This window comes from Prionailurus viverrinus, chromosome E1 (assembly GCF_022837055.1).
Source record: "Prionailurus viverrinus isolate Anna chromosome E1, UM_Priviv_1.0, whole genome shotgun sequence".
Classification (NCBI taxonomy): Eukaryota; Metazoa; Chordata; class Mammalia; order Carnivora; family Felidae; genus Prionailurus; species Prionailurus viverrinus.
The window spans coordinates 49,716,817-49,742,460 of NC_062574.1; the positions used below are offsets into that span (position 1 = coordinate 49,716,817).

The 25,644-nt window shown below is 59.1% G+C and overlaps 1 protein-coding gene and 1 non-coding gene across 4 annotated transcripts in view; both read right to left on the reverse strand.

Annotated features, from left to right (window-relative positions):
- Positions 1-10,444: 10,444 nt before the first annotated feature.
- The window catches only part of CYTH1 (cytohesin 1), an 80,308-nt gene continuing 65,108 nt past the window's right edge, over positions 10,445-25,644 (reverse strand). For 2 of the 3 annotated variants that reach the window (XM_047833692.1, XM_047833693.1), the window contains exons 9-13: positions 25,203-25,315; positions 19,916-19,994; positions 16,491-16,562; positions 15,690-15,844; positions 10,445-12,224 (exon numbers count right to left, since the gene is read on the reverse strand). In XM_047833692.1, coding sequence (XP_047689648.1) covers positions 12,146-12,224; positions 15,690-15,844; positions 16,491-16,562; positions 19,916-19,994; positions 25,203-25,315 — 498 coding nt within the window. In that variant the 3' untranslated portion in view covers positions 10,445-12,145. The remainder of the gene's footprint in view (positions 12,225-15,689; positions 15,845-16,490; positions 16,563-19,915; positions 19,995-25,202; positions 25,316-25,644) is intronic. The other variant, XM_047833691.1, reaches the window with a different exon arrangement.
- Positions 23,692-23,793, reverse strand: LOC125152228 (U6 spliceosomal RNA). The gene has a single exon (XR_007147087.1). It is a non-coding gene; the product is annotated as a U6 spliceosomal RNA (small nuclear RNA).

Consider the following 25,644-nt stretch of genomic DNA (forward strand, 5'->3'; position numbering starts at 1 on the left):
CAGAGAGGCCGCAGGCGTTACTGGAGGACCCGCTATGTCACCCTGCCCCCCCACCCCGCCCAGTGGGCTGCCAGTGTCCCTCTTACAGGAACGGGAGGGTGCCAGGCAGCGCGCGTCCGTGGGGTCCCCAAACCCAAAGACCATCAGATGTGCCACGGCCAGTGTCACCGTGCGAAGCCAAAACCGGATGAGAAGCCCTCCCCCCACCCCCCCAAACCTGCAGCCAGCTACGGACACGGACGTCTCGGAGCGATACCCCAGCGGCCGGTTCCCAGGGCAGGTGCAGGGGCGCGTGCCGGGACAGAGGGCTGCCACGGCCTGTCCCCTGCGGCTGGCTGCCGGCGTTTGGAGGGGAGCCGGGGCCAGCTCCAGCCTGTGGCGCTCACACCGGCCGGGGCCGGGTGTTTACCGGAGAAAGACGAAGCTTTAAACCCGGCGATGCTAGCGAAAAATGCCCGGCAGAGCTGTTTACCGGGTGAAGCGGAGTTAAATTTAGTTTTCTCGTTGCCAAGCGGGGAAGGGCCTGTCAGAGGCGCGTCTGAGCAGGGACGGAAATAGAACCCCACGTCCGCACACAGCGGGTTGAAAACAGTCGATTCGCACCCACCCCGAGACAGAGAGAGGCACTTTGGTGTACAATTGGGCACAACCGAGCTGAGCGCCGGACCCGCACTACGGGAAGAAGAAAGGACAAGGGGTTAACAAAACGCATGAAGGTGCCAGATCTTCCCGCCCCCGGGGGGAAACCCGCTGCGGATCCGACGACGGGAGGAGAGCCGGTCTTTTGAAGAGACGCAGGAGGCCGGCCAACAGTCTGGCAAGACGAACCCACGCGAGGAATGAGGGCGTAGCTGCGATCGCAAATAGGAAGGTTAAAAGTTACAGACCTCCACGCACCATGTCAGGCCAGTAATTTGAAATTCTAGAACAACGGCCCTCAAGACACGGCCCCCTGACCGCACGGTGTTCACGTGGCGAAGGAGAGCACGCGGCGGGCAGGAAGCCCACGGTGGTCCACAAACACGCGGGTCCCACGCCCGGAGCTTCCACGCCCTCCAGAGGCACGGCGCTCCCTCGTTCCCGGTGACTTCCCACCCTGGTCCTTCTCTGTAATGCCTCCCTCCGTCACCCGTCCGACACCCCGTTCGTCGCCCTTGCGCGAAGCTGTTCTCGTCACGACACCTGACACCGGGAGGGCTCTGGCGGAGAGGAACGCAGGCGTGTCAGCCGTGCAGTGTGGCCCCCGCCCCGGCCCCCCGCACACGCCTGTCCCCACCCCAGGCATCAGATGTGCCTCTCAGCTCACTAACCTGACATCGTACCGTTTCAGCTCACACATCCTCGCACAAGACTCTCTTTTCTGACCAACACTGGCCAACGGGCGATGATTTTATGATCTGTAATTCAGAAAAAAATTCATTCTCCCGTGGATTCTTTTTTTAAAAAATTTTTTTTTTCAACGTTTATTTATTTTTGGGACAGAGAGAGACAGAGCATGAACGGGGGAGGGGCAGAGAGAGAGGGAGACACAGACTCGGAAACAGGCTCCAGGCTCCGAGCCATCAGCCCAGAGCCCGACTCGGGGCTCGAACTCGCGGACCGCGAGATCGTGACCTGAGCCGAAGTCGGACGCTTAACCGACTGCGCCCCCCAGGCGCCCCTCCCGTGGATTCTTAAAATTAGGTTCCTAATTAGAAAAAGGTCCATTCAAAACAGGTGCTGAGGGGCGCCTGGGTGGTTCAGTCGCTCGATTGTCCGGCTCTTGATCCGGGTCATGATCTCGCGGTTCATGGGTTTGAGCCCCGAGCTGGGCTCTGTGCTGGCAGCACAGAACCTGCTTGGGATTCTCTCTCTCTATCGTCTCTCTCTCTGCCCCTCCTCCACCCTCTCTCTCAAAAATAAAATAAACAAAAAACCCAGGAGCTGAACGTTGAGCAGGGAGGTGTGCGTGTGTGTGTGTTGGTGGATGGGGGGGAGGGGCAGCTCATAGAATAAAAAGGCGAGAGAACAATCCATCCACAACTGATCTGACTCTGCTATGTGCCAGCTGGAGTCCTTGCTTTCCAAACGTACCCGGATCCTCCCTTCTTCTGAGCCGACCGTCCTGTGTGCGAGAACTTTGGAGCCCCTACGACCATACGGTGAACGCTGGTCTAAAGTGCAGGGCCACTTGCGCAGGGCGCTCAGGCCGGAGAGGCCAGGAGCCCTGTGCGGGCAGCGGGCACCGGAACGCGCCCCGTGGACACGCAGACAGAGCTCTGCAGGCCCAGTGGGAACAGCACGCTCACTGCGTCCTCCACCAAGGCCGTCTCCTGCTAGAACCCGCACAGACGAGACCAAAATCTGAATATCAAAACGTGGGGCTGAGCCCGGGCCCGGCCCGGGCCCTGGCCCCCTCCCACACCTGTCACTGGTTCCGGGGGAGCCACCCTCAAGGGACGCTGGCTGCACGTCGGAGCCCTGGAGAGCCTCGAACCGTCCAGCCCCTTGAGTGCGGCCGTATTCGGGCAGTTACAGGTGAGGGCGCTGTCCCCCAGGGCGGGAGGGCCGAGCTCTGTGTGTGGTAGTAAGGGTCAAGGGTCGAAGCTGGTGACGTCATGGTCCAGGGATGTGCGGGCTGAGGTCGGCCCCGACAAAAGGCAGGAAGGAGGCCAGGAGAAGCCCCCAGCGGGAGGGCACACGGCCCAACCGCCAGCACGGCCCAAGGAAAAAAGGTGAATTCACTCAGGTGAAGCCACTGGCAGGCACGGATGATTCTTTCTGGAAAGTTTAGGAACACATGAGCTTCCTGCTTCGTGGGCACATTCCAGGCCTAGCCGCCTAGCAGTCATCCCAGCCTCCAAGCACCAGTGCCCTGCAGCTCCAGGCCACCACCCTCGTTCCAGGAGGGGCAGCCTGGGGGGGAGTCCAGGCCCTCGTCGAGGCCCTGTGCACCTGGAGAGGGCATAGAAGCCCCCCACCCTTTCCCCACACCACACCTTCCTTCCTGTCTCTCCATCTGGCCGTTGACCTGCATCCCTTATCATACCCTTTAATAAACCGGTAAAGCTCAGCGTTTCCCTGAGTTCTGTGAGCTGCTCTAGCAAATTAATCGGACCTAAGGAGGGGGTCGTTGGAACCCCCAATCTGCAGCCCATCTGCAGGCTGTCAGCTGCCCTGGGGACTGGCATCTGAAGTGGGGGCTGGGGAATAGTCTTGTAGGACCAGACCCTTAGCCTTTGGAATCTGATGCTATCTTCGGGTAGACAGTGTCAGAATCGGGTTGAATTAAGTCGAATTCTTGCACACCGGCAAGTACTAGATCCAGGAACATTCAAAGAGCAGGGCGCTCTTAAACGAGGAACCCCTTCACGAAAGATCTGAGAATAGAAAAACTCGAGAGAAACTCCGTAGAAAGTTATTTAAGAAGAAAATAGAAAATCTGACACAAAGCATTTCTGCTGATGGAACTTCTCTCTCCCACATCACCCACGAGGCAGGAGAAAGCTGTAATTTAGCCCTCCAGACTGAATACGTATCCTCAAACACACACTCGGAGATATACGAAAAAGAAAGACCTGCAATCAGAAACCTAAGGCCGAAGCACGGAAAAAACAGATGAAATGCAGAAAAATATCTAAAAATTGGAGGTGGGTAAGGTGTACAGGAATTCTCCGTTCTATGCTTGCAACTTTTCTACGAGTTTGAAAATACCTGAAAATAAAAAGTTGCAAGAGGGCTGAGGATATTCTCGTGGATGTCTCCGTGCGCTGGCCGGGAAACCGCCCCGCCGACCCGTGATGGGGCGTCACAGCCCCCACGCTGCAGAGGGCAGTCAGGCGGCCCCACGGAAGACGGGTCATGGGAGGGCCCGGCGCAGGGCGACCGCGGGAACGGGAGCCTCGAACGTGGTCTCTGGGGAGGTGGGGAAGGCCAAGGCTAGAATCACAGTCCACGGCCTCAGGGCTTGGCCACTCCGGAGAAGAGTCTGGTCCAGCAGCGACCAGAGAAATGGCTCCAGATCCCATCCATGCCGTGTGCTGGCCGGAGGCCTTCCATAGCAGAGTGACTTCCACGTGGTATTTACACAGTACACGGCCGGTGGTTATGATAACGGTGATGGTGTTAGCGTGGAAGGTGGCGTTCACAGTTCCCCTGCACCCAGAGAGCAAGCCGCAGCCTTCAGTTTGTTCACAGCGTGTGCAGAGTTGATGCATTTGCACCCGGATCCGCCGGGTGTTTAAGGGAGAATTTGCAGCTGCCGAGAGGAAGAGTAGGGGGGAGAGTTCCGCGAGCAGGGAGCGCGCTCTCAGGTGGCAGGAGATGGGCCAAGGATAAGGAGAGAGGGGTGGGGCCCCCCGAAACAGGCTCCTTTCCTCCTTCCTCTGCTGCTTCTCCCCCCTACAACTTCGGAGCACCTCCAGCCTCACAAGTTTGGACCACCTTACGAGTCGGAGCACCTACCCCGAGACGTTCTGAACGCATCTGAATCACATTCCGTTGGCTTGCAGAAAACGGGTTCTGACAGAATACTCCCATGATCCTGTCGGGCATAAAGCAACCTGTGGCTTCTTGTCATGCATTTATTCATTCAACGGACCTGTCCCGAGGGCCCTCCCTGTGCCAGGTGCCGTCTAAGGAGCTGGGAACCCGGAGATGACCTGAACAGACAGAGTCCCCGTTGTCACAGAGCCGCCAATCTGGTGTGATGGCTCAAATGACCATATCACCATGTCCCTCAAGAGTGCAGACGCAAAAAGATCCTTAACAAAATATTAACAAACTGAATCCAGTAAAATATATATATTCTTACGTTTCTTTATTATTTATTTTGAGAGAAGGAGAGTGAGCGAGCAGGGGAGAGGTAGAGAGAGAGAGGCAGACAGAATCCCAAGCAGGCTCTGTACTGTCAGTGCAGAGCCTGATGCAGGGCTTGAACTCACGAACCATAATCATGACCTGAGCCAAAGTCGGACGCTTAACCGACTGAGCCTCAGACACCCCATCCTGTAACATATTTTTAAAAACTCATGAGGGGGGCGCCTGGGTGGCTCAGTCAGTTGAGTGTCTGACTCTTGATCTCGGCTCAGGTCATGATCTCACAGCTCGTGGGTTCGAGCCCTGCATCGGGCTCTGTGCTGATGGCTCAGAGCCTGGAGCCTGCTTGGGATTCTGTGTCTCCCTCTCTCTCTCTGCCCCTCTCCTGCTCATGCTCTGTCTCTCAAAAAATAAATAAATGTTAAATAAATTTTTTTTTAATTTAAAAATTAACTCAAAATGGGTCAGACCTAAATGTAAGAGGTGAACCTTCTCCGGCTTAGAGAGACCAAGCCATGACCAGAAGCTTAGAACTTTCGGCCCAGCCCCCATCCTCCAGGGAGAGTAGAGGGGGGCTGGAAATGGATAAGTGATCGATCAAGCCCAAGTAAGGAAGCCTCCATAAAATCCCAAAGTATGGGGTTCAGGGAGCTTCCGCGTTAGTGACCGCATCCATGTGTACTGAGAGGGTGACTCACCCCACCTTCCTGGGGACAGTGCTTGCATTCGAGATGCCCCCCTGGAATGCGCCCCGTGAATCTCCTCCCCTGGCTGTTCCTCTACGGCCTTTATCACATCTTTTAATAAATTGGTAAATATAATGGTTTTCCTGAGTTCTGTGAGCCCCTCTAGCAATTTAATCAAACCCGAGAAGGGGAATCATGGGAAACTGCAGCTTACCACCCAGTCTGACCGAGGCTGTGGGTTCCCTGGGGACCCCCTGCTTGGGGGGGGGGCACTCTCCGGGGACCGAGCCCTTCACCTGTGAGGCCGGCCGCTACCTCCAGGTGGACGGTGCCCGAACGCAGCAAAACTGTGGGACACCCACCCGGTATCACTCCGGATTGTTTTTTTTTGGGGGGGGGGGATCCAGAAACGTCAGAAGCAAAGTGTTCCATGTGAAGGTAAAGGAGAGACACACACACACAGGAGGTGGAAAACTGACTTTTCCTCACACACCTGTCTAAAGAACATTCTTCTGTCTGCGGACATTTCCAGACCCAGCCCTTGGATCCCAAGTTGAAGGTGAAGTCATAAGCGCTGGGAAGTTTAAACACAACACACGTCCCAACAAACACCTACACCTGCACGTAGGCGCGCCCTCGTCTGCACAGCACCTGCACTTACCTCTGAACGTGCACAGGCTGCTCCTTTGCGGTCTGGGCTCTGCTCCCTGGAAACCTGACTGTCCGCCTCCGAGGAATGTCCAGTGACTTGTATTAACTCCTTGCTTGTTTCTGTTTCTTTTTAATTTTTTTTACATTTATTTATTTATTTTTTTTTTTGAGAGACAGAGACAGAGCACAATTTGGGGAGGGCACAGAGAGGGAGACGCAGAATGCAAAGCAGGCTCCGGGCTCCGAGCTGTCAGCCCAGAGCCCGACGCGGGGCTCGAACTCACAAACTGTGAGATCGTGACCCGAGCTAAAGCCGGACACCTAACCGCCTGAGCCACCCAGGCGCCCCTGCTTGTCTCCATTTCAACCCCGGGGTCAACGTAAAGTCACCTAGTCTCCCCCGCACACCCCCTGTCCCCGACCTTGGGTTTCAATAGGCTCTCCAGACTCTGGGTCCCCGGTGCACCTGACGTTGGGTGAGGTGCCCCCTCGAGTCTGCACTGGTGCCCCGTGGGGCCAGCACATGTTAAGGACTCCCCGATGGAGCCCACGCTTCCCTGCGGTCTCTAAGGGAGGGTGCCACCCGCACCCAGAAGGTGTCATGCCAAGCTCACAAACTTGGCGTCCGAGTCCCGGGGGTGTCGCGCTACTTTGCGGTGTTACCGGCCATCCGGGCGTTAGCAGAGTTGGCTGACGCGGTCAGTAGCGTCACACAATTGCCTGGGGAAGGTGAATGCCGTCTCGGGTGCCTAAAGAAGCTATGGTTCCAGCTCTCCGCCTACACGCTTGGCGAGAGTCATTTTGGCAGATGCCCCCCTCTCGGGGTCGCTTCTGACGTCTCCTCTGACGACTGCACTGGTCCGGGTTCTCCAGACACACGGGAGAGCTTGCTCCCCCACCCCACACCCTCCGTCCCCCCGGGCCATCCTGAGAGGACACAGCGAGAAGGCAGGAGGGCCTCCCCAGGAACTGCACTGGCCGGCACCTTGATCTTGGACTTCCCCGCCCTCAGAACTGCGAGGAGTACATTTCCGCGGGCTAAGCCACCCCCCCGTCTGTGGTGTTCGTGTTGCCGTGGGGCAAGCAGACTGAGGTCCCTCAGGGAACAGACACGGAGAGAACAGGCGAACCGTGTGTGGACTGAAATGCAGCTTCCCGGGTTCCCGTTACGTGGGGGCCCCACCGAGCTATGGAAAGCGTGGGCAGGCTTAGACCAGGCTTAGACGAAGGCTACTCCGTCTGGAGCCCGCGGAGGGGCTCAGGAGGGGGGACTCTGCCGATCTGCACTTAGGGCTTTCTGGGCAGTGTCCCGTGGAGACGGTCCGTAGCTCACGTTGGCTTCACAGAGGGGCCTGGGGCCCACAATTAATTAGAACCGCTTCCATGGGGACTCCTGGGTGAGGCGGACACACAAGCTCTTGCCAGACGGTGCGTCCCCACACGTCCCGAGAAGACAGTCTCATAACGGAGAGGTTACGACCAGGAGGGCTGGTTTGTCAAGGTCAGAGCTCCGGTGAGGGAGTAGCATCTCTACCTCCCTCAGAAAACAAAAGGAGACCCCGCTGATCCCTAGGAGATAAGGGGATTAGCAAGTCTTCAAACAGGTGCCCTGGGAGCCCCAGGGACAGACTAGCTCAAGCAAGGAAGAGAAAGGATGAGGTCAGGTGCCGTGTGGCTCTGGGGGAGCTGGTGGCACCCCCCCCCCCGGTGGCACCGCACACCCAAATGTGTCTCGTGATGCCGTTAGGTCCGCGTGTCTGAAGAAAGGGCTTCATCTCTACGGCCCCGTCTACGCGGGGCGGCCTCTGTCAGGGAGACACCTGCCTTGGTTGCGAACAGCCCGTTCCTGCTGACGGCTGGCGAGCCGGGCTGAGGCGCGCGGGTTCTGGGGACGCGTCCCACTTAACCTGCCGAGCGCACAGGCAGCCAGCCCCTTTGGCGAGGCGGAGACCCAAGCCGCATGGGGGTGCCCCGTGTTCGAAGCTGGGGTCTGCCCTGCCAGCGGCAGGCACCCAGGAGCAGCCCCAGGGCAGCTAGGACGGGGAGGGGCAGAGAGAGAGAGAGAGAGAGAGAGAGAGAGAGAATCCCAAGCGGGCTCTGCACGGTTAGCACGGAGCCCGATGTGGGGCTCGATCTCAGGACAAGACCGTGACCTGGGATGAAATCAAGAGTCAACCAACTGAGCCACCCGGGCGCCCCCCTAAATTTCTGTTTTTTTTTAAAAAAAAAAAAGATGGAGATTATAAATTCAGATTGATGTTACGGTAAGAACAGAATAGGACAAAGGGTCAAAACGTGGCTGCTGGGGGCCAGCGGGGAGGGAGGGACGGACGGGGGGAGCAGGAAGCACGTCCAGGGCAGCGGACGTCTTCTGTACGATGCTGTAATGATGGCTACAGCTCATCATGTCTGTCCAAAGCCACAGAGGGAGCCCGAGTGCACACTGTGGGCTCTGCGGGATGCTGATGTGGCAGTGGAGGCCTGTCAGCTGTGACGCACGGACCCCCTGGCAGGATGCGGATGGGGGGGAGGGCAGCTGTGCCGATGCGGGGGCAGGAGGCCAACGGGAAATCTCTGTACCGCCCCCTCAGTATCACTGCAATCCTAAAACTGCTCTAAAAAATACCGTCTATTGATAAAAATAAAAGTAAGAACAGGGTAAGTGAAAAAAGCAGGACCGGGTCGCATGACGGACTGCGCCCCTGACCCTGAGCTTCCTGGCAACCCAAGCAAAGAGCAAAACAGACCCCGCGTCCACTCTGCTCAGTCCCTCCTCCCCCGAACCCCACCGGGCAGAGGCAGGCACCGCAAAGCCCCCTGCGTTCATGGGGTCTGGGCGGCTTTTCAGGGAGGCTGGCCCAACACCCGGCCCCGCTGGGCTCAGCCAAGCGGCCGTGGGGGGCTGGGGGCCGGAATCGGGACGTTCTCGCTACCCCGGCAGAGTGTCGGGTCACGCCTCGCGCTCTCTGGCCCTCGGTCAGGCCAGGGCCCTTGGTGACGAAGGCCTAAAGAGTGGTGGCCCCCAAGCCGGCCGGGGGTGGAGCAGCCCCGTCCAGAAGGGCCTCTGGCTCAGATCCTGAAGCTCCTTGTGTGCAGGATCAAGTGGTTCCTGCTTCCCTGTGGTGTTTACGAGCACGGAGTGAGGAAGGCTCTGGGGGACCCTGCCTAGGCTGAGCCAAACCACCGTACAATTTAAATGCAGCGTGGTTATGTAAAACTCAGCGAGCTGTGGGTGCCTGGGTGGCTCAGTCGGTTGAGCGTCCGACTCTTGCTTTCGGCTCAGGTCACGATCCCACGGTTCGTGGGTTCGAGCCTGTGTTGGGCTGTGCGCGGACAGCACGGAGCCTGCTTGGGATTCTCTGTCTCCCCGCCCACCTCTCTAAATAAATAAACTTAAAAAAAAAAAACCAACCCAAGACTCAGCCAGCCATACAACAAAGAGCGTTCCTTCCCCAACAGAAGAGAGTCAGTGCCGTGCAGGTGGCGATGGGAGTCCAGGGACGTGGCAGGGACGTGGGGTGGGGTGGCTGGGCCGGGGTCTCCGGGAGGAGGAGGACATCCCGGGAACAGACGGGGGAAGGGCTCCCGCGCAGAAGGGAGGGCGCCGGCAGGGGCGGCCAGGCGGGAGACAGCTGGTCCAGGAGAAACACTGCAGGCGCCCAGCGAGGAAGGGGAGGGAGGGCTGGGCTGTGAGCAAGAGGTCTGGGATCGACGGAAAAGGGCGGCGCTGGCCCCAAGCGCGCAAAGGAACGCTGGTCTCTCCGAGACGCCCCTTGCAGAGGACCGCGGCGCACGGGTTTAGGAGACGCTGCCTGCTCCAGACGCCCGCAGAGATCGAGAAGGCCTGGAGGCGAAGCGCCCCAAACCCGCGAGAAGCAAGGACGGGGACGGGGACGGGGACGCGCTGCTGTTTCAGGGAAAGGACCGCCAGTGAGGGGCAGGCCCGGGCCCGTCCGTGTTCTGGGCGGTTCCGGCTCCCCGCGACTCTTCCCCGGTGCCGCGTGGGCACGGCTGCAAACTGAAACACGCGACGTATGTTCCACCAGCCGAAGGCGCATTTCTCGACCTTAGCTCGACGTTGGAGGTTGGTCCCTTGTTTCTCTGAGACAAAAGGGGGCAAGCGGTGAGCGGTCTCCTGCAGAGCACAAGACAGCGCCTGGCCCGACTTCCCACGCACGTTACTGCCGGACCGCGGACAGACGGACGGCCGCGCGACCGAGGTCACTCGGCCCCCGCCTGGGCGCGCCCGCCGGCCACGGCCCTCCTGCTCACGGTCACCAGGGAACAAAGGAGGCCGCACACGACACAGCTGCTTTGGGCAGACGTGGAGTTTATTCGCTGCGGTTCCTTGGTGCTCGTTTCCAATGCCAAAAAAAACAAAACAGAACAAAACAAAGAAACAAAAATACAAACGCAAGACAACTGGGATAATAATTATAAGTTTTTTGAAACCCTGTCGACAACTTTCAGTCGTTTCTTTATATTTTATATTTTGACAAAACTTTTCTTTTTTTTTAAACAAATACAAAATAATCTAAAAGGAGAAAAACTATACACGGATTATGTACACCTCTGATAAATAGACGAATACTGACGCAGGGGCCTCTCTGCTATCTGCCAGAACCGGGGCACAGGACCCGGCCGGCCGCGGGCATCCAGCCCAGACCCCCTTCCGCCGCCCTCACGAGCCCCGGTAGGACCTGTATGAAGTGGGGGGCCCCAGAGGGTACCCCGCTCAGCACCCCCTTCGTGCCCTTTTACGGAAGCGATTTCCACCGGACGGTGCCGGCAGAGCAGGGGTGGCGCGGCCCGAGGAGACCGCCAGCTCCTCTTCCGTGAGGCAGCGCGTGCACCACCTGGTCCCCGGCCGTTTGGGGGCGCCGGGATGGCCCGGGCCAGGCGCCATCCAGCCCGGACGAGCGGCAGGAGCGGCCCCGAGAGTCCCTGAGAGAACAGCAGGACGACTGCCTTTCGTGGCTCCCTTCACACCGTTAAGTTAGGAGGGGCGAGGCCAGCTCCAATTGAGGCCGGCCTCGTCACCCCTTGCCCCACCTGCCTCTCGGGGGGCCCCCCCCAATATGCGCCCAGGGCAGGGCCGGCTTTGAGGCAGAGGAGCCAAAGACCTAAGGTGATCAGGGAAGACCCCCGTCCTCTAAAACGAGGAGGAAGGTCTGGGGGACGGGGAGCCACCAAGTCAGAAGCAGATCAGCCGGAACCTCGCTGGGGTCACCGTCCTCACAGTTTTGGTTACTGGCTATTTAGCTCAAGGAAAAGGCTGACCTTGCATCTTAAAGCCCAACAAGAAGGATTTGGAAAGAGAGAAGATGAGCGGCCGGGACCCTCTCCTCCCCTCAGCAGCCCCGGCACTTGGAAGGGAGACGCGGGCCGCCGCAGGCCGCGGGGCACGGAGTCCCGGCCGGGTCGGAGCCCCCGCGGCACCCGCCAGCTGCCCGGGGACCTGCCGCCCCGGAGAGGCCACCACGCCGGGCAGAACGCCGTGCAAAGGCGCTACTTTAACTTTTTCTTTCTTTCAAAACACAAAAATATATCTTTATAGTACGTGGCTTGTCTTCCGTTCCACTTTTTTCTCAGCGTATACTAATATATCGGCACGTGTATTTTCGGTGCAGGGTTGAAGGCTTCTTCACAGGGAGATAACCGAGAGGTAACCAGTTGGCTTCGAGCTCCGCTGCCAGACCTGCCGAGCGAGAGACCTGAAGGGGGCGGGTTTGCCGACGGGCTGGGCTCTGTTCTTTCCGGAGAGAAAGGCTCAAGACCCCCCCGCCGCTCGGGCATCCCCGCCCTCCCCGCCGGTGCCACCGCCTACCCTCTCCCACTTAAAAAACAGACAGCGAGAGCTGAAGCCAGTGTCTAGGAATCCGGGGTGACTCCCAGCAGGTGACGCCCCTGCTCGGCAGCCCGGCCCCGCCCGTGGGGGGGACGGGAGACAGAGCCCAGGGCCTCGCACGCCTCGCACGCCTCGCACGCCGGGGGCCGCTCACTGCGCAGGCTCAGTGTCTTTTCGTGGAGGAGACCTTCTTCTTCCGCGCCGCCAGCATCTCATAGAAAGGGTCCCTGCTGATGGCTGCCCTGGACACAGAGAGGGGACAAAAGAGACAAGACTGAGAACAGGCCCGGAGACGAGCCCAGGCTGGGGCTCCTGCAGTAGCACGGGTGCCCCCTGCCCCGCTCGACGGCCACCGCAAAGGCCAAGGCAGTGGGGCCAACCTCCACGGGGTCCACACGACGACCGAAGGGACACGAGCTTCGAGAGAGACACACGGTGCGTGTGACGAGACGATTCCGGAGCGTTTCCTGCCTGTTTCTACCTGGACTTACGGGCAGCACGGAACCGCGTTCCAGCCCAGAAGGACGAGTGTGGCACCGGAGCTCCACGAAGACCGCGGGCGCCACACTCCCCAACCCGTCCACGGCAGGCGGTCTGTCCCGGGCCCACCGACTCGACAGCCGCGCAACTGGGCCGTCCACACCCTCGCTGGGCCCTCGGGGAGCGGCCGGCCAGGCCTGCTCCGCTCTGTGTGCACAGCCCGGTGAGGAGGGAGCCTGTGTCCCGGCCCTGCCCCGGAGACACGGCGCAGGATGGTGACGGCAGGGCCGGCCCCGCGTCACCGTCACTCCCGGCTCGCAAGCAGGTTGCGGCGCGGGCGTCCTGAAGCCTTCCGCGAGCGGACTACTTTCCACACGAGCTCGCAAGCCCCGCCGACCAGGGTGGATGACCGCTCGGCCAACTGACTGCGACCTGTTCAACCGAGGTCACGTGTCCCTGAGGAGTGTCTCCACGGCTCCTTGGGGCAGCGAGAACCGACAGTCCCCGGCACGTGTCCCGAGGGCACTTGCCACGAAGGCATCAGTTAAAGTGTCGGGAGCCACGGCGCCGAGGCTGAGGGCCGCACGGCCGCCAGGAGCGCGGCTTCTGGAGTCATGGGCTCAGTCTGAGCACCAGCACCACCCCTGTGGCTCTGGACACTGGGATGGGCCTTGCTGTGTGCCTCAGTGTCCTCATCTGGAAAACGGGATGCCTCTACTCCCCAGGCTGCGGTGAAGGGTAGGGAGACGGCGCCCAGAGAGCACGAACAGTGTGAACCCCGCACCGGAGACGAGGCGGTGCTGGGCAGAGCGGCCCCGGGGAGGGCCTGTGTGCACGCTCCCTGAAGGACGGAACGGCGGACCTGACTTCGCACAACGCCCAGCTTCCCCGGCTGCAGAGCAGACCATCTGAAAGAGCAGCGCGGGGGAGGCCGTGAGCGGCCACAGAACAAAACGCGCTCTGATGCCCCCGTGATCACACAAGGGGTCCACAGCCGGTGGGCCACGCACACACGGGGGCGTGGGAAAACTGCAGAGGGCGCCTCCGACTGGCAAATCAGCTATCAGGACGACCGTCCATTCGGCTGAGGGCGTGAGTTGTATCCCTCACCTCGAACCACATACTAAAAATAAGTTCCATAAGGATTAAAGAATTAAGTGGTTTTTATAAGATGTACGGCAAAAACAGAGCGTGGGATACGTGGACGAGGGCCACTCACCGCCCAGGATGCCCAGGGCACGGCGACTCCCCTGCCCAGACCTCAGTGGAGGGCGTTTAAGTGTTTCTTCAAATGCCGGCTAGCGAACACACCGTGTACGTCTCGTCTCACGTGTACCATCTAGTGATCAGCCCTTCCCTGGGGCACCCCGTGCTCGCCACGAGCGGAGGGCTCTGTCTCGTTTCTGGTGGTGACGACCCAGCGTCCACAGGGACACTGGAGCCTCGTCTGCTGGGCGAGGGTCACACAGGGCCCCTGCAGATGCCACACATCGAGGGGCGGGGGGGAGAAGCTACCAGGGCCCGGGGCGCGCTGAGCATGCCCACCACGTGACCCGGTCTCACCCCCAGACGTCCCGGGAGCCTTCCCCATCGCTCCGAAGGGGTGGGAGGCGTGCCCAGTCACCAGGGAGCCCGCCATTCACCGCCGTGCCGTGGGGAAGCCGAGGTCTGCCGGGAGGGCAGGCGGCGCGCCCAGGAAGGACTTCCGGGCTGACTCTGGGTGAGTCTGTCCTCTGCCCCGCCTTCACTCATCTGTTTGCTGTTTCACCCTGGCCCTGCCACCACAGCAGACTCCAAGCTACAGTGCTCCCCCCCTCAGGAGCAGGCTGTGGCCCGGGCAGGAGAGCACCCGTCACAGGGGCCGTGCGGGGCTGCAGGGCCTCAGGTCCCCCGGTCAGGGCCGCCCCCCTGGACTCCGGGGGAGTCACAGAGCCCAGTAACGAGCAGACTAAGGAAAGGGCCGGTGACGCCTGGCGGACCAAGCACCCGATGGGGAGAGCAAGGACGCGCTCTCAGAGATAGCAGCCACACCACACACGCGGGCACGATGGCCGTCTGGACAGGCCCCACAGAGGTCCCAGGGAGGGAGGAGGCGGCTCGCCACATGCGGACAGTCCTCGCCGCAGTCACCCCCGCACCGTGCCGCTCAGCCAGGCGGGCAGAGCCGAGCCCGGGGCCGCTGCTGTCTGTACCTCCATAACCCTGACAACCGTGTTCCCTCCCCACAGCGCAGCCGTGAACGGTGCGAGTCGGTCTTGGGACCCTGGGTCGCACCCATGTGACTCTGGGCAAATTACATGACCTCCACGGTCCTCAGTTTCCTCCCCTGTAAACGGGACAACGTACCACTGAGGGAGACTCACGAAATGTGATGATATTTTACCTCCACTGAGCTGCCGTCCTGAAAACGAGACCTGCTTCCTACGACATGGGAGACCAGCTGGACAAATGGCACCTGTGCCTGTCAGCCCGGTCACCCGCCCCCTCCTCGGGTCTACGAGGTGCACTTTGGGAAGCCTCGGTTTGAGGTGCTCTCTTAAACACGCTGTCGTGGTCAAGCAGCTCAAGACCCACTGAGGGGCGCCTGGGTGGCGCAGTCGGTTGAGCGTCCGACTTCATCAGCCAGGTCACGATCTCGCGGTCCGTGAGTTCGAGCCACGATCTCGCGGTCCGTGAGTTCGAGCCCCGCGTCGGGCTCTGGGCTGATGGCTCGGAGCCTGGAGCCTGTTTCCGATTCTGTGTCTCCCTCCCTCTCTGCCCCTCCCCCGTTCATGCTCTGTCTCTCTCTGTCTCAAAAATAAAATAAAACGTTAAAAAAAAAAAAAATAAATAAATAAAATAAATAAAGACCCACTGAAAAGCAGCCTGGGAATTCCAGCTCTCACACAGGACCCAGGACAGAGGCGGGCGGCACTCAACAGCCGCAGCAATGAAGCATTTGAGAGGGGCACCTGGATGACTCGGGAGCCCGAGCGTCCGACTCTTGACTTCGGCTCAGGTTATGATCCCAGGGTCGCGGGATCCAGCCCCATGTTGGGCTCCTCACTGAGCATGGGCCCTGCTTAGGATCCTCTCTCTTTCTCTTGGTCTCTCTGTCTTTCTCTCCCCACCCCCCACTTGTACTCTTGTTCAAAAAAATAAATAAATGAAATTTGAAAAGTAAGTGCCTGAGAGAGGTGAGAGCCCTTGTCAGGTGAAAGCAGGTCTATTTTTCAGATGCCACCTACTTGATGCATTTAATCCACTCGTCCTTCTCCTCGGGCGTCGGGGCTGAGATGCGGTAGACCGTGTGGTTCCCCTCCACCACCCGCCCGTCGGCCTCGGTCTTACAGGCCTTGATTACTTGGTCTTTGTTGTCGGGGATGTAGAGCTCGAAGCAGTTCTGAGAATCAGAAAAGAGAGGGACAGGGCGACAAAGATCTGAGAGAGCTGCCCACCGACACAGAAACAACGTTACTTTACTCCTCAAAAGACTGTCCTGACCTCCGTAAAATATAGGCAATGCGGATTTCCCTACGGGGAAGAGGAGCCTAGAGGTGGAAATCTGCAGAACGCAGGCTGCACGTCAACAAGGCTGATAGCGAAGGCACCAGCCAGATACACACACGTCTGTCCTGCTCCCAACAAACCGAAAGCAGGGAGAGCCGGACGTCACAGGGATGCGGTTTGGCCCCCGCCCCCGCCCCCGCCCCCAGCCGCGTCGCCGGACTCCCAAGGAGAGGGATCTGTAAGGTACCCGAAGGGCCTCCCACGAGTGGCCCCATCATGAGCGCCTGCCACTGCCTTTTAAGCAGGGACAATTCCATCCCTCGTGTGACACTCAACAGGTGACACTAAGCCACACGGACAGAACGAAGAGGTCACTTACTGCCTCATCTTTGGTTTGAACACGGAAGACAGTTTTAAAGGCAGGCCACGTTAGAGGGACGACGCTACTTTTCAGTTCTAAGTGGATCTTTGCAATTTCAGTCCTTGTCAAAGACCCGCTACACCCGTCCCTTCTGTCCCCCTGCCCCCCGAATACTCACTGGTTTTTTGGAGTCTTCCACCTCCCGGATGCTCAGATTCTCTAACGGGATGATTCCCCGGGGCTCCTTATCCTGCAGGACAGAGGCGTGAAGTCCTTACTTCTGGCGTCACAAGCACGAGCACGCACCCTGCCGCGTTCCTCGCCCACAACTCCCCCGGCTCCTCTGCTCCTCCCCCGTGGCCTCGAGCTCACAGATCTGCTCTAGGGCCCACACCCCACGCTCTAGAATCAGAAAAGGGTCAGGAACGTACGGCTATGGGGCCCCCTGTAACCAGAGGCCTCTGCAAGGAGAACGCCCGGGGAGGCTCCTGAAAGACTGAATGTGGCAAGAGCCCCACGGGAGGCCCGCAAGCGGGGAGCACGCTAGCCGCTCCCACTCAGGAGACCACCCCGCTTCTCTGCCTGGCCCCCCGCCTCATCTCATCAGCCCGTGTTCCAGTGTCGGCAACCCCGGAAGCCCTGGTCTCACTCCAGGTGCCCTGCTCGGTGCCCCAGATGCCAGGGGCCGAGCTGTGTGTATAGACTTACGCCCCGCCCCATCTTCCCCTCGCCAGACTGCACCGTCTTCAAAGAGAAACCGCCTTCCTGACAACCCCACGGACATCTAAAAATGCACCTAAACTCCTGTCCGGAACAGAGCTACAACACCCCTGCCTGCCCTCGGCCCCAGTGGCCCCCCTCCAGCACTTCCCCTCTTGGCAAAGGCCCCTACACACACACACACACACACACACACACACACACACACACACACACACAGACTCTCTCCCTGCCTGCCAGACATCTGATGTCAGCCTTCACACCTCCCTCTCCTGGATATGCAGCCAACCGACAGCCAAAGACTTCGTTCCAAGTTCAACAGTGTAGCTGGGCACCAAGCTCCTGCGGCAAATGTCCCTGAGACTCTGTGCACTCTCGATTTGCAGATCCAGGTTCCTTTTCTTTTCCAGGGCCTGACCCCACATAACACAGGGTGTCCTTGCACATGCAGATGCCAGGAGTCCGGTACTGGGATCACCTTTCTTTGTCCTTCAGAACTGGCTACCTTCTCTCGAACCGGTTTAATACTTGTTTTTTTCCAGATACTAGCTCCCTGACTGTCTCAACCGTTCCTCTACGATAGGGACTTTATTCTCGGCTGATCTGTTCTCCTTAAAGTTTTAACTTGTTAATACGTAAGTTACAAGCCTACGATTACACAGCTATATTCTAAATACATCACTGCGATTCTCATTTGTTTTCCAGTCTGAACCTGGGGTGGGGGCGGGGGGTCGGACAGTTTGTGTTCCGGCCCCTTCCACGGTCTCACGAGAGCACGGTGAGCCAAGGGCAGGGCCGCCTCAGACACCTGCCGAGCTGCAGCTCTCCTTGGGGACTGCGAACGTCCAACATCAGCTTGGGGCAGATATAATGCTTGTGGACGCACACCCCCGGTGGACAGTTTTCCCAACTGAGTTTACAGCCCAGAGCGTCTTCCCTGACGCTGCAGAGTGAGGCCCATCTTCTCACTCTTCCCACATCACCACTCCCTCCCCAGCGTCAGACTTTACTGCTGGCCAATACAAGAGGGAAACAGTTCTACTGGGTTTGCTTCTCTCCGACTCAGGGCAATGGGGAGGCAGCGGGGGCTTCACAGAGATGCCCCCACCCCCCACCCCTGCTGGTGAGCGGAAGGGGTCGTCCCTCTTCCCGTCCCCGCCCCCCCCCCCCCCCCCCCCCCCCGCTGCTACTGGATCCCGTCGCTGTTCTAGGTGATTCTGCGTGGAAGTTCTGCCCACCACGTTAACTGTGAGGCCCCCTCAGCGTCTGCAGAAACCTCCCTGCCTTCCGACGGCCTGATGCAGTGCTGGCACCGAGTGCAGGACTCCATGATGCCGCCGGTCAGCACCCCGAAGGACACAGGGTTCTAGAATCTCGCTGCACCGCCACGGAGACTGAGCCAGTGCTCGGGCGTATCGCGTTCGCGTGCCTGTACGTGTTTCATTCTGACCCGGAGAACAATGAAAAAATCCAAACACGACTTTTAAGATGTCCTCAGTCTTGAGATCGTTGAGGAAAAAGGCAAAATCTGGGCTGGGCGGGGATGGGAGGGGACAGAGAGGAAGGTACCACGCTGTTCTGAGTGGTACTTCGGGGGTGAACAGGCAGAAAATGACTGTCGTCAGTGGTTCCCTCCTGGACCGAGTGCCTGAATCACAGGCTGATACACACTCGCCGCGTGAGAAGTTGCACCCGCATGGCGTCCACGGTGAGGGAACGCCACCAAAGAAAGCCACCTGGCCGCGTGGCCAGGAACGTGCCGGGGCCGCGGCTCCTCCTAAGCTGTGCACCCGGGACTTTCATTTTCCATTTAAGTGACGCTTGTTCTGCATTTGCTACAAAAGACGCTTCCTCGTCCTCACTGCCGCAGGAGGGTCAGAACAGACACCGGCTGTCCCCAACTCAGCGCCCTGATTCATCCAAGGCACAGGTCCCACCAGAGACGTGACAGAGGATCGAGTTGCAGGTGGGGAGCTGGGCTGGGCCCCAGCCGACCCCCAGGCTTTCGGGGGGCTGCATCAGAGGGAGCCTCAGAAAAGGTCTTATCTTGTAACCTTCATTCTCACAGGCTCTTATCACAAGAGACTTGGGGTGCGTGGGTGGCTCAGTCAGCTGGGCGTCCGACTTCGGCTCAGGTCACGATCTCACAGTCTGGGAGTTCGAGCCCCGCGTCGGGCTCTGTGCTGACGGCTCAGGGAAGCTGCTTCGGATTCTGTGTCTCCCTCTCTCTCGCCCCCTCCCCCCCCCCCCACCACGCTCTGTCTCTCTGTCTCTCAAAAATCAATAAACGTTAAAAAAATTTTTTTTTAAACTTACATGTGACACATATTTACAGTTATTATTCCGTTCCCGCTGAAAACCAACAAAACTTGCACGCTTCAAGAAAACTTCAGTTTAAAACTGCAGGTGGTTTCCAGCCCCCCCATCTCATTTCACTTTCTCCCCTCTTAGGCCTTTCACCCCTGGACTGCCTCTCCACCAACCAGAACATCTGAATTCTCCACAACGACATTTCCTCCACCTCCCTTTCGAGGAGGCCACAAACTCTTCCTTGGCACCTGACCCAAGTTCACTCTTTCGGACCCGGCCCCGAACCCCATTTCTAACGCCATCTGTCCTGTCAGGCTGCCGCCTGCCCCTCCGGGCTTCTCCTGCCCCGATCCCGGCGGGGGGACGTGGGCTCCGAGCCACAGCACCTTCGCCGAGACACCCAAAGCATCTCCGGGGCCCCCGGCTCTGGGGTCCGTCCCGGCTCCCCCTCTTCGCCTCGGGTCCCCTCGCGCCCCCTCCCCACGGCCGCCTCCAACCGCATCGGACTAGAGCGGCAGCGGCCACGGAGGCCGGGCCCACCCCTGGTCCCACAGCCGACGGGCAGGCGCTCACCGTTGTGTATTCAAAGTAGTAAAGGCAGTTGTCGGTCAGAATAAACCAGCGCCTTTTCCAAGTCTTGACCCTGCCACCTGCAGAGCAAAAAGAGACGCGTGTCCGACAGGAGGCCGGCGGGCCGGAGCGGGCTCCGTGACGCACGAAACTCTCCCCTCGAAGAGCGTGAGGGAGGAGGAAGCGGGGGCAGGCACCAGGAGAACATGGAGGCCATGGCAAAATTTACATCCGTGACAAGACACAGAGCCAGAACAGAAGCGCCTTTCACAGAGTGAAAGTCCGTGGGAGCAAGCACAGCAAGCAGGTCGGGCGGCCCCCGGAGATGAGCTCGGGATGGTGGGATGAGAGCATGGCTTCGGGGAGGGATGCCCGGGCGAGGAGGACGCGCAGGGCGGGCCTGGCTGGGCCGGAGACGCGCCAGCAGAAGCCCACCGGCGTGGCGGGGACGGGCCCACAGAAGAGAAAGGGGGGAGAGGGGCAGCCCCGGCCCGGGGCACACGTGGAGGGGCTCCGCGGGAGGGGGCGGGAGGGAAGAAAGGGGGACTCAGACGTGTTAACCCCTTCGGGGGCAAATCTACGGGTTTCCTGGAATGTGGAACTCAGACTCCCGTGGTTTCGCCCTCTACCCCACCTTCCTGATTCGAGTGAGCTTCTACTCTGGCTTCCCAGCTTCTGAGGGCCGGCGTCCTACCAATGGAACCTCCCCAGAGTCCTGGACCAGCCCAGGCGCAAAAAGCGCTCAAGGACCTCCCCAGCCCGGGCTCCCCACCTGGAGCTCCGGACACGACGGGCTGGAGGAGGGGCCGCGGGCCAGACGGGCGCTAAGAGCAGCGGCCGCGAGCGCCCAGGGGCCCCTTCACCCTCCGCGAGGTCTGAGTGAGACCGCAACGCGGGGGCCGCGATCCTACGCGGAGGGGGACCCTCGGGAGCGAGGCTCAGCCGCGAGCGGTTTCCGTGAAGCCACGTGTGCGCCCCTCGCGGCCGTGAGCCGAGCCCGTCCCAACCCCGCCCACGTCGGGCAAGGGGCGGCTTTCTGGACGCGGAGCCCACACGAGTTAGGCCAAGGCCTTCTCGCGCCGTGACACGCGTGCCGTTTTGGAAGCACTTCCTGCTGCCCCAGCAGCTCGTGCTCTTGTGGAGACTCTGCCTACAGAGAACATTGCTCCCCCGCGCCGCGCAAAGGCCTCTGGGGTGCAGAGCTCCCCTGCCCCTCGCCAGAGGCAGCTGAGAGCAGCGTGCCTGTAAGGCTGTGCCGCCAGGTGCGAGGATGCTTCCCGACGGGGCGTGAGCACTGCCCGTCGTGTGACGGGAATGACGCGCCCAGCGCCGGTCCCGGCATCAAGCGGGACCGTGGGCCTTTCCGGTCCCTCTTCCGGCTCTGTGTGGGGGCCCGAACCCCGGGGAGGTTAAGGGACCCATCGCAAGGCGCCACGGTTCTAAGCGGCACAGACCCAGCTTACGAAGGGCTCTGCCGTCAGCACGCGCACGCTGCCCACCCGCCGGGGGCCCTGTGCCAGCGCCAAGCGAGGATGGACCCCCTGCGGCCGTTTGCCAGCTGAGGTGAGCCTGTGCCTCCGGTCCCTAAGGCCCTAGGGCATGAATCAGGAGAAAAACCACAGGTGGAAATAGGACATGCGTGTGGAAAATGGGAGAGGCTGGGCAGCATCGAAACAAACGAGGATGCCAAAGAAAACAAGGAACATACTTAGAACTGGAGCCGATATGTTACAAAAAGGAAGCCCCCTCCCCCACTCGAGGGCCTGAGAAATCGGCTCTTCTGCCTCGCGGGCCGTCATCCCCACGCAGGGCTCTGTACACGGGACACCTCGACCATGCTGACTCCCATGCGCTCCCCCCACAGGACCACCCAGGGGCACTCGGGGCTTCGGAGGGCATGGAGGAGGGGTCAGATGCGGAAAGGAAGAAGGTGGAAGGAAATCTAGGAGGAAAAGCGAAGCCGGGAAGATTCCCTCCCTGATTATGAAAGCTTGATTCCCCCTGACAATCTGCTGCGTTACAGAGACCTCTGCCGTGAGGGATCACGGAGGTCGCGGGGGGACATTTCCATGTTGAAAGAAACAGACATGAAACAAGCAGACAGACCAATGCGCGCACCTAGGACAGTCCCTGTGGAACTCACAGGACCCCTCCCACCCCCGTAACGGCCAGGCGCCCTCTTCCCTAGAGCTGACAACCCCCCAGAAGGTTCTAACGAACGTCACTGTCGGGGCTGTTCTTTCTACGTGCAGCTCTCCGCTCGAGTAACGCTGGAGCACACACTTGAGGGGCTCCTCCTCTAGGAAAAACATACTCCCCAAATCAGCAAATGGAGAAGAGATACCAACAACATGACTAAAGGGCCAATTTGGGGTTTTGAACAATAGTCATTGAAAAAGAGGAGGGAGAAAAACAGAACCATGAAATACGGAGCCGAGGGCGTAATGCGGTCCCCTCATCCCCAGGACTTCTGGGAGGGGCTTCTGGGTTTTGTCTTTTTTTTTCCAAGTTGGCATCACTTTGAGTTTAGGAGATGCCATTTCCCTGTTTCACGCAAAGGCAAATGTCCCGAGCTGGGTCATTCACTTCCTGTCCCGGTGTGCCTTCTGCTCAGGACATACCAGAAGCACACGTGGCACTGGAAGGCAAACCTCCCTCCCCTTCCTCCTCTTCTCCGCCTGAGAAATCACCGTAATTCACAGGTGCCAATTTGAATGCAACGCACACAGGATTCGCCTGGCCAGTCATTCCAAGGCAAAATCCAGTGAATTCTCCCTCTGCTTTTAGAAACCCACCCTTCGGAGGTTTCCTGCATTACCGCCGTCAGTAAAGTTTCCGTTATTCCACGGCCTGGTACCTAGCTGTCTGATGCACCGTGTACTCGTCGTAAAAGGGACACCGTGAACCCCTGAGCCTGACCAGTTCCCTAGGGACTGTACAGTAAGTTAGAAGCAGCATTAACACTACCACCAGCGATTAAAAAACAAAATGACCGAAAGGAACAAAATAAGAAAACGCTGCGGCAAGTAGAGTGGCCTTGGCAGAGCGAGCGAGCAGGTGGGGGGGGGGGGGGGGAGGGTGGGTTACATACCTCCTGGAGTTTGGGGCAAGGAAAAGGAGAGCCAAAATCATGGAAACATACAAATGAGGGAGAAAAGAAAATTAAAACAAAGAAATTAAACCCGACTCCTTAACCTTTAAGTGCAACGTATTAGTCATTCACGTCTGGCTGGGGGAGTCAAAATCGAAAACCCCTAGCGGGACACCCGCCACTGCCTGGCGCGTGAAGGGGCAGCCGGTTCGAACCGCCACACGCCAGCCGGGGAAGGCAGTGTCCGCGGCGCCACCGAAAACCGGGCCCCCAAAATGCTACAGGTCGGTCCTCACAAAGCTAACGTTTATCAGCACATCCAGAGTCTAGGGCTGAGAGAGTCTGACGACTACTCCGGGGAAAGTTTACTGTCTTTCTTCAGATGCCGACCGCTTCGTGAAGCGTGTGCAAGAACGCGCACACACGTTCCCATGAATACATACGTACATGTGTGTGCACACGAGAACACGCGTTCTTAGGGCTATCTGCAAACACAGACACACACACACACCGCTGCAGGCGGCCGGAGGCCCTGCCTTCCGCAGCCTGTGAGCACACGGGGGTGAGTCTAAGTGGCCACAACGAAAACACGATGCGAACGGTCGGTTCCTGGTTCGGAGGAGGTTTAGAAAAGGTAATTCGAGGACCTGAAAACAAGGCCCACATTCCGTTCATGTTTTTTCCTTTTAAAGATACAGGATGCCTCATGAATTTGCATGCCATCCTGGTGCAAGAGCCAAGATCTTCTCTGCACTGTTCTAATTTTAGCACCTGGGCTGTCAAAGCTACCACTCAGCATTAGCACCGAAACAAATTTCACTGGAGGGGAAGTAAATCCAAGCTGGGGTGTACTTTCCCATTTCCAGCGGGTTTCCTCTTAGCTCGACCCGCCGGGCAGTCAAGACACAGAGCGGGACGGCGGTCTCTGGGGTGAGCGGCTTTAGAGCCTTATCTTCAAAGGTTCTACTGGCTTTTGAACACAGGAGAAATGCTGACTCACTCGAGAGATGGTCAAGCCTCTGACCGGTGCTTTGAGGAGAATTTATAAATTAAGTCATTAGACCGAAACACAAGGACTTGGGACACGCTTTTTAAAGGAAACAGAAATCCTACCGCCGCCTGAACTAGTCAGAGATGACAGATTCCGTTTCAGCGGCTCCCAGAGGTGTCAGAGCAAGAGAGAAACAGCTTCTGACTTCACCGGGACTAGCGGCTGAAACGGTAGAGGGGGATCATTCTAGCAAACGCCTCCTGACGATGAGGGAACCGTGCGTCAAAAGGCGGAGGCACAAGACAACAGGAACGTACGTGTTCTCTCAGGGCCAAAACACCGCTGTGACTATGTCCAGGGGCTCTCCCCGTGTTCTGGAACAATTGACGAAATAATCACGTGTGGGCATGAATGTCACGAAAACCCTACTGCGTCTCCTTTTGGTTACTCTGTCACCTGCACACGAGGCAGGACCACAGACCTCAGCAACATGGCCTCACTTCTGGCAGAGGGAAGATGAATACTTTTTTTCGTTCTTTTTGGGAATGGGAAAAAAAAAAACCATCAGGGGGGCTGATTTGGCTGGAGAGGAGGCGGGGGCGGGGGGACCACTGCCCGAGGAGGAGGAAGACCGCTGTGGGTGGCGCTGCAGCCAAGGGCTCAGGTTTGCCATGCACACTGCCTGTGGGAGCCGGATGCAGGGGGAGGTGATGATGCGCTGGGGGGGGGGGGGGGGGGAGGCGGGAGCACCAGATACGCTTGGTGTGACGGCAAGAAAAGAGACGGACGCCGCTGGCCACCCTCCCGGGGACTGAGAGGGCGGAGAGAGGAAGAGGGCCAGGTCCTCTGGGAAGCGCCTCGCAACAAAACCCGGTCGATCACCTCCGGAGTCACACCGTGGAGCGCGCGCCCACGGGAGCCGCGTTCACGGACAGTGAGTCTGTCCCCAGCGGTATCTACATATCCCACGGGGGCACTGCGCTGACCGTGCGTTCGCTTCCCTTCTGGAGGCGGAGCTTGCTGGGAGAGTACGAGTTCACAGCAACTCGTTGGCGCTCTCCACAGCGCCTCCTGTCACCAACCCCCACCACCCCACAGCGCACGTGTGTGTGTGTGTGTGTGTGTGTGTGTGTGTGTGTGTGTGAGTGCACGCGTGCGGCCGTCCTAAGACTCCGCGTCGGGAGTCCTGACCCAGAGTGCGTTACTTACCGAGTTTCAACAGCCAGCCTTCTCGGTCTGGATTGAAGAAAGTGTGGGTGAGGTCATTCCCGTCGTCTTCTGGGATTTTAAAGGGTTCGTTTTTTATGCTCTCATACAGATTCTGGGATAAAAGAGGACACTGCATGTCTCTGGTTCTAGAAGGATCTTCCCCCTCCCCTTTCTCTTCATTCACGCAATAAGCACGTGTTACGGGCCACACGTCTGTTAGGCACCAAGAATGGCAGAGCGTGACCCGTGCCGCCTTCAGGCGGCTCCCAGGGACAAAATAAATAAGGTGCCTAGTGGATAATTAAGCAAGAAATTGCTCTCGTGCTTTGAGAGTCAGACTCCTAAACCACTGCCCTGTCCCCCGGCGAGCCCCCCGGCCGGCCACACTGCCCGCGCCTTCACGGAATTCACACACTTAAGCGACAGGCCTCTCTCCTGTCC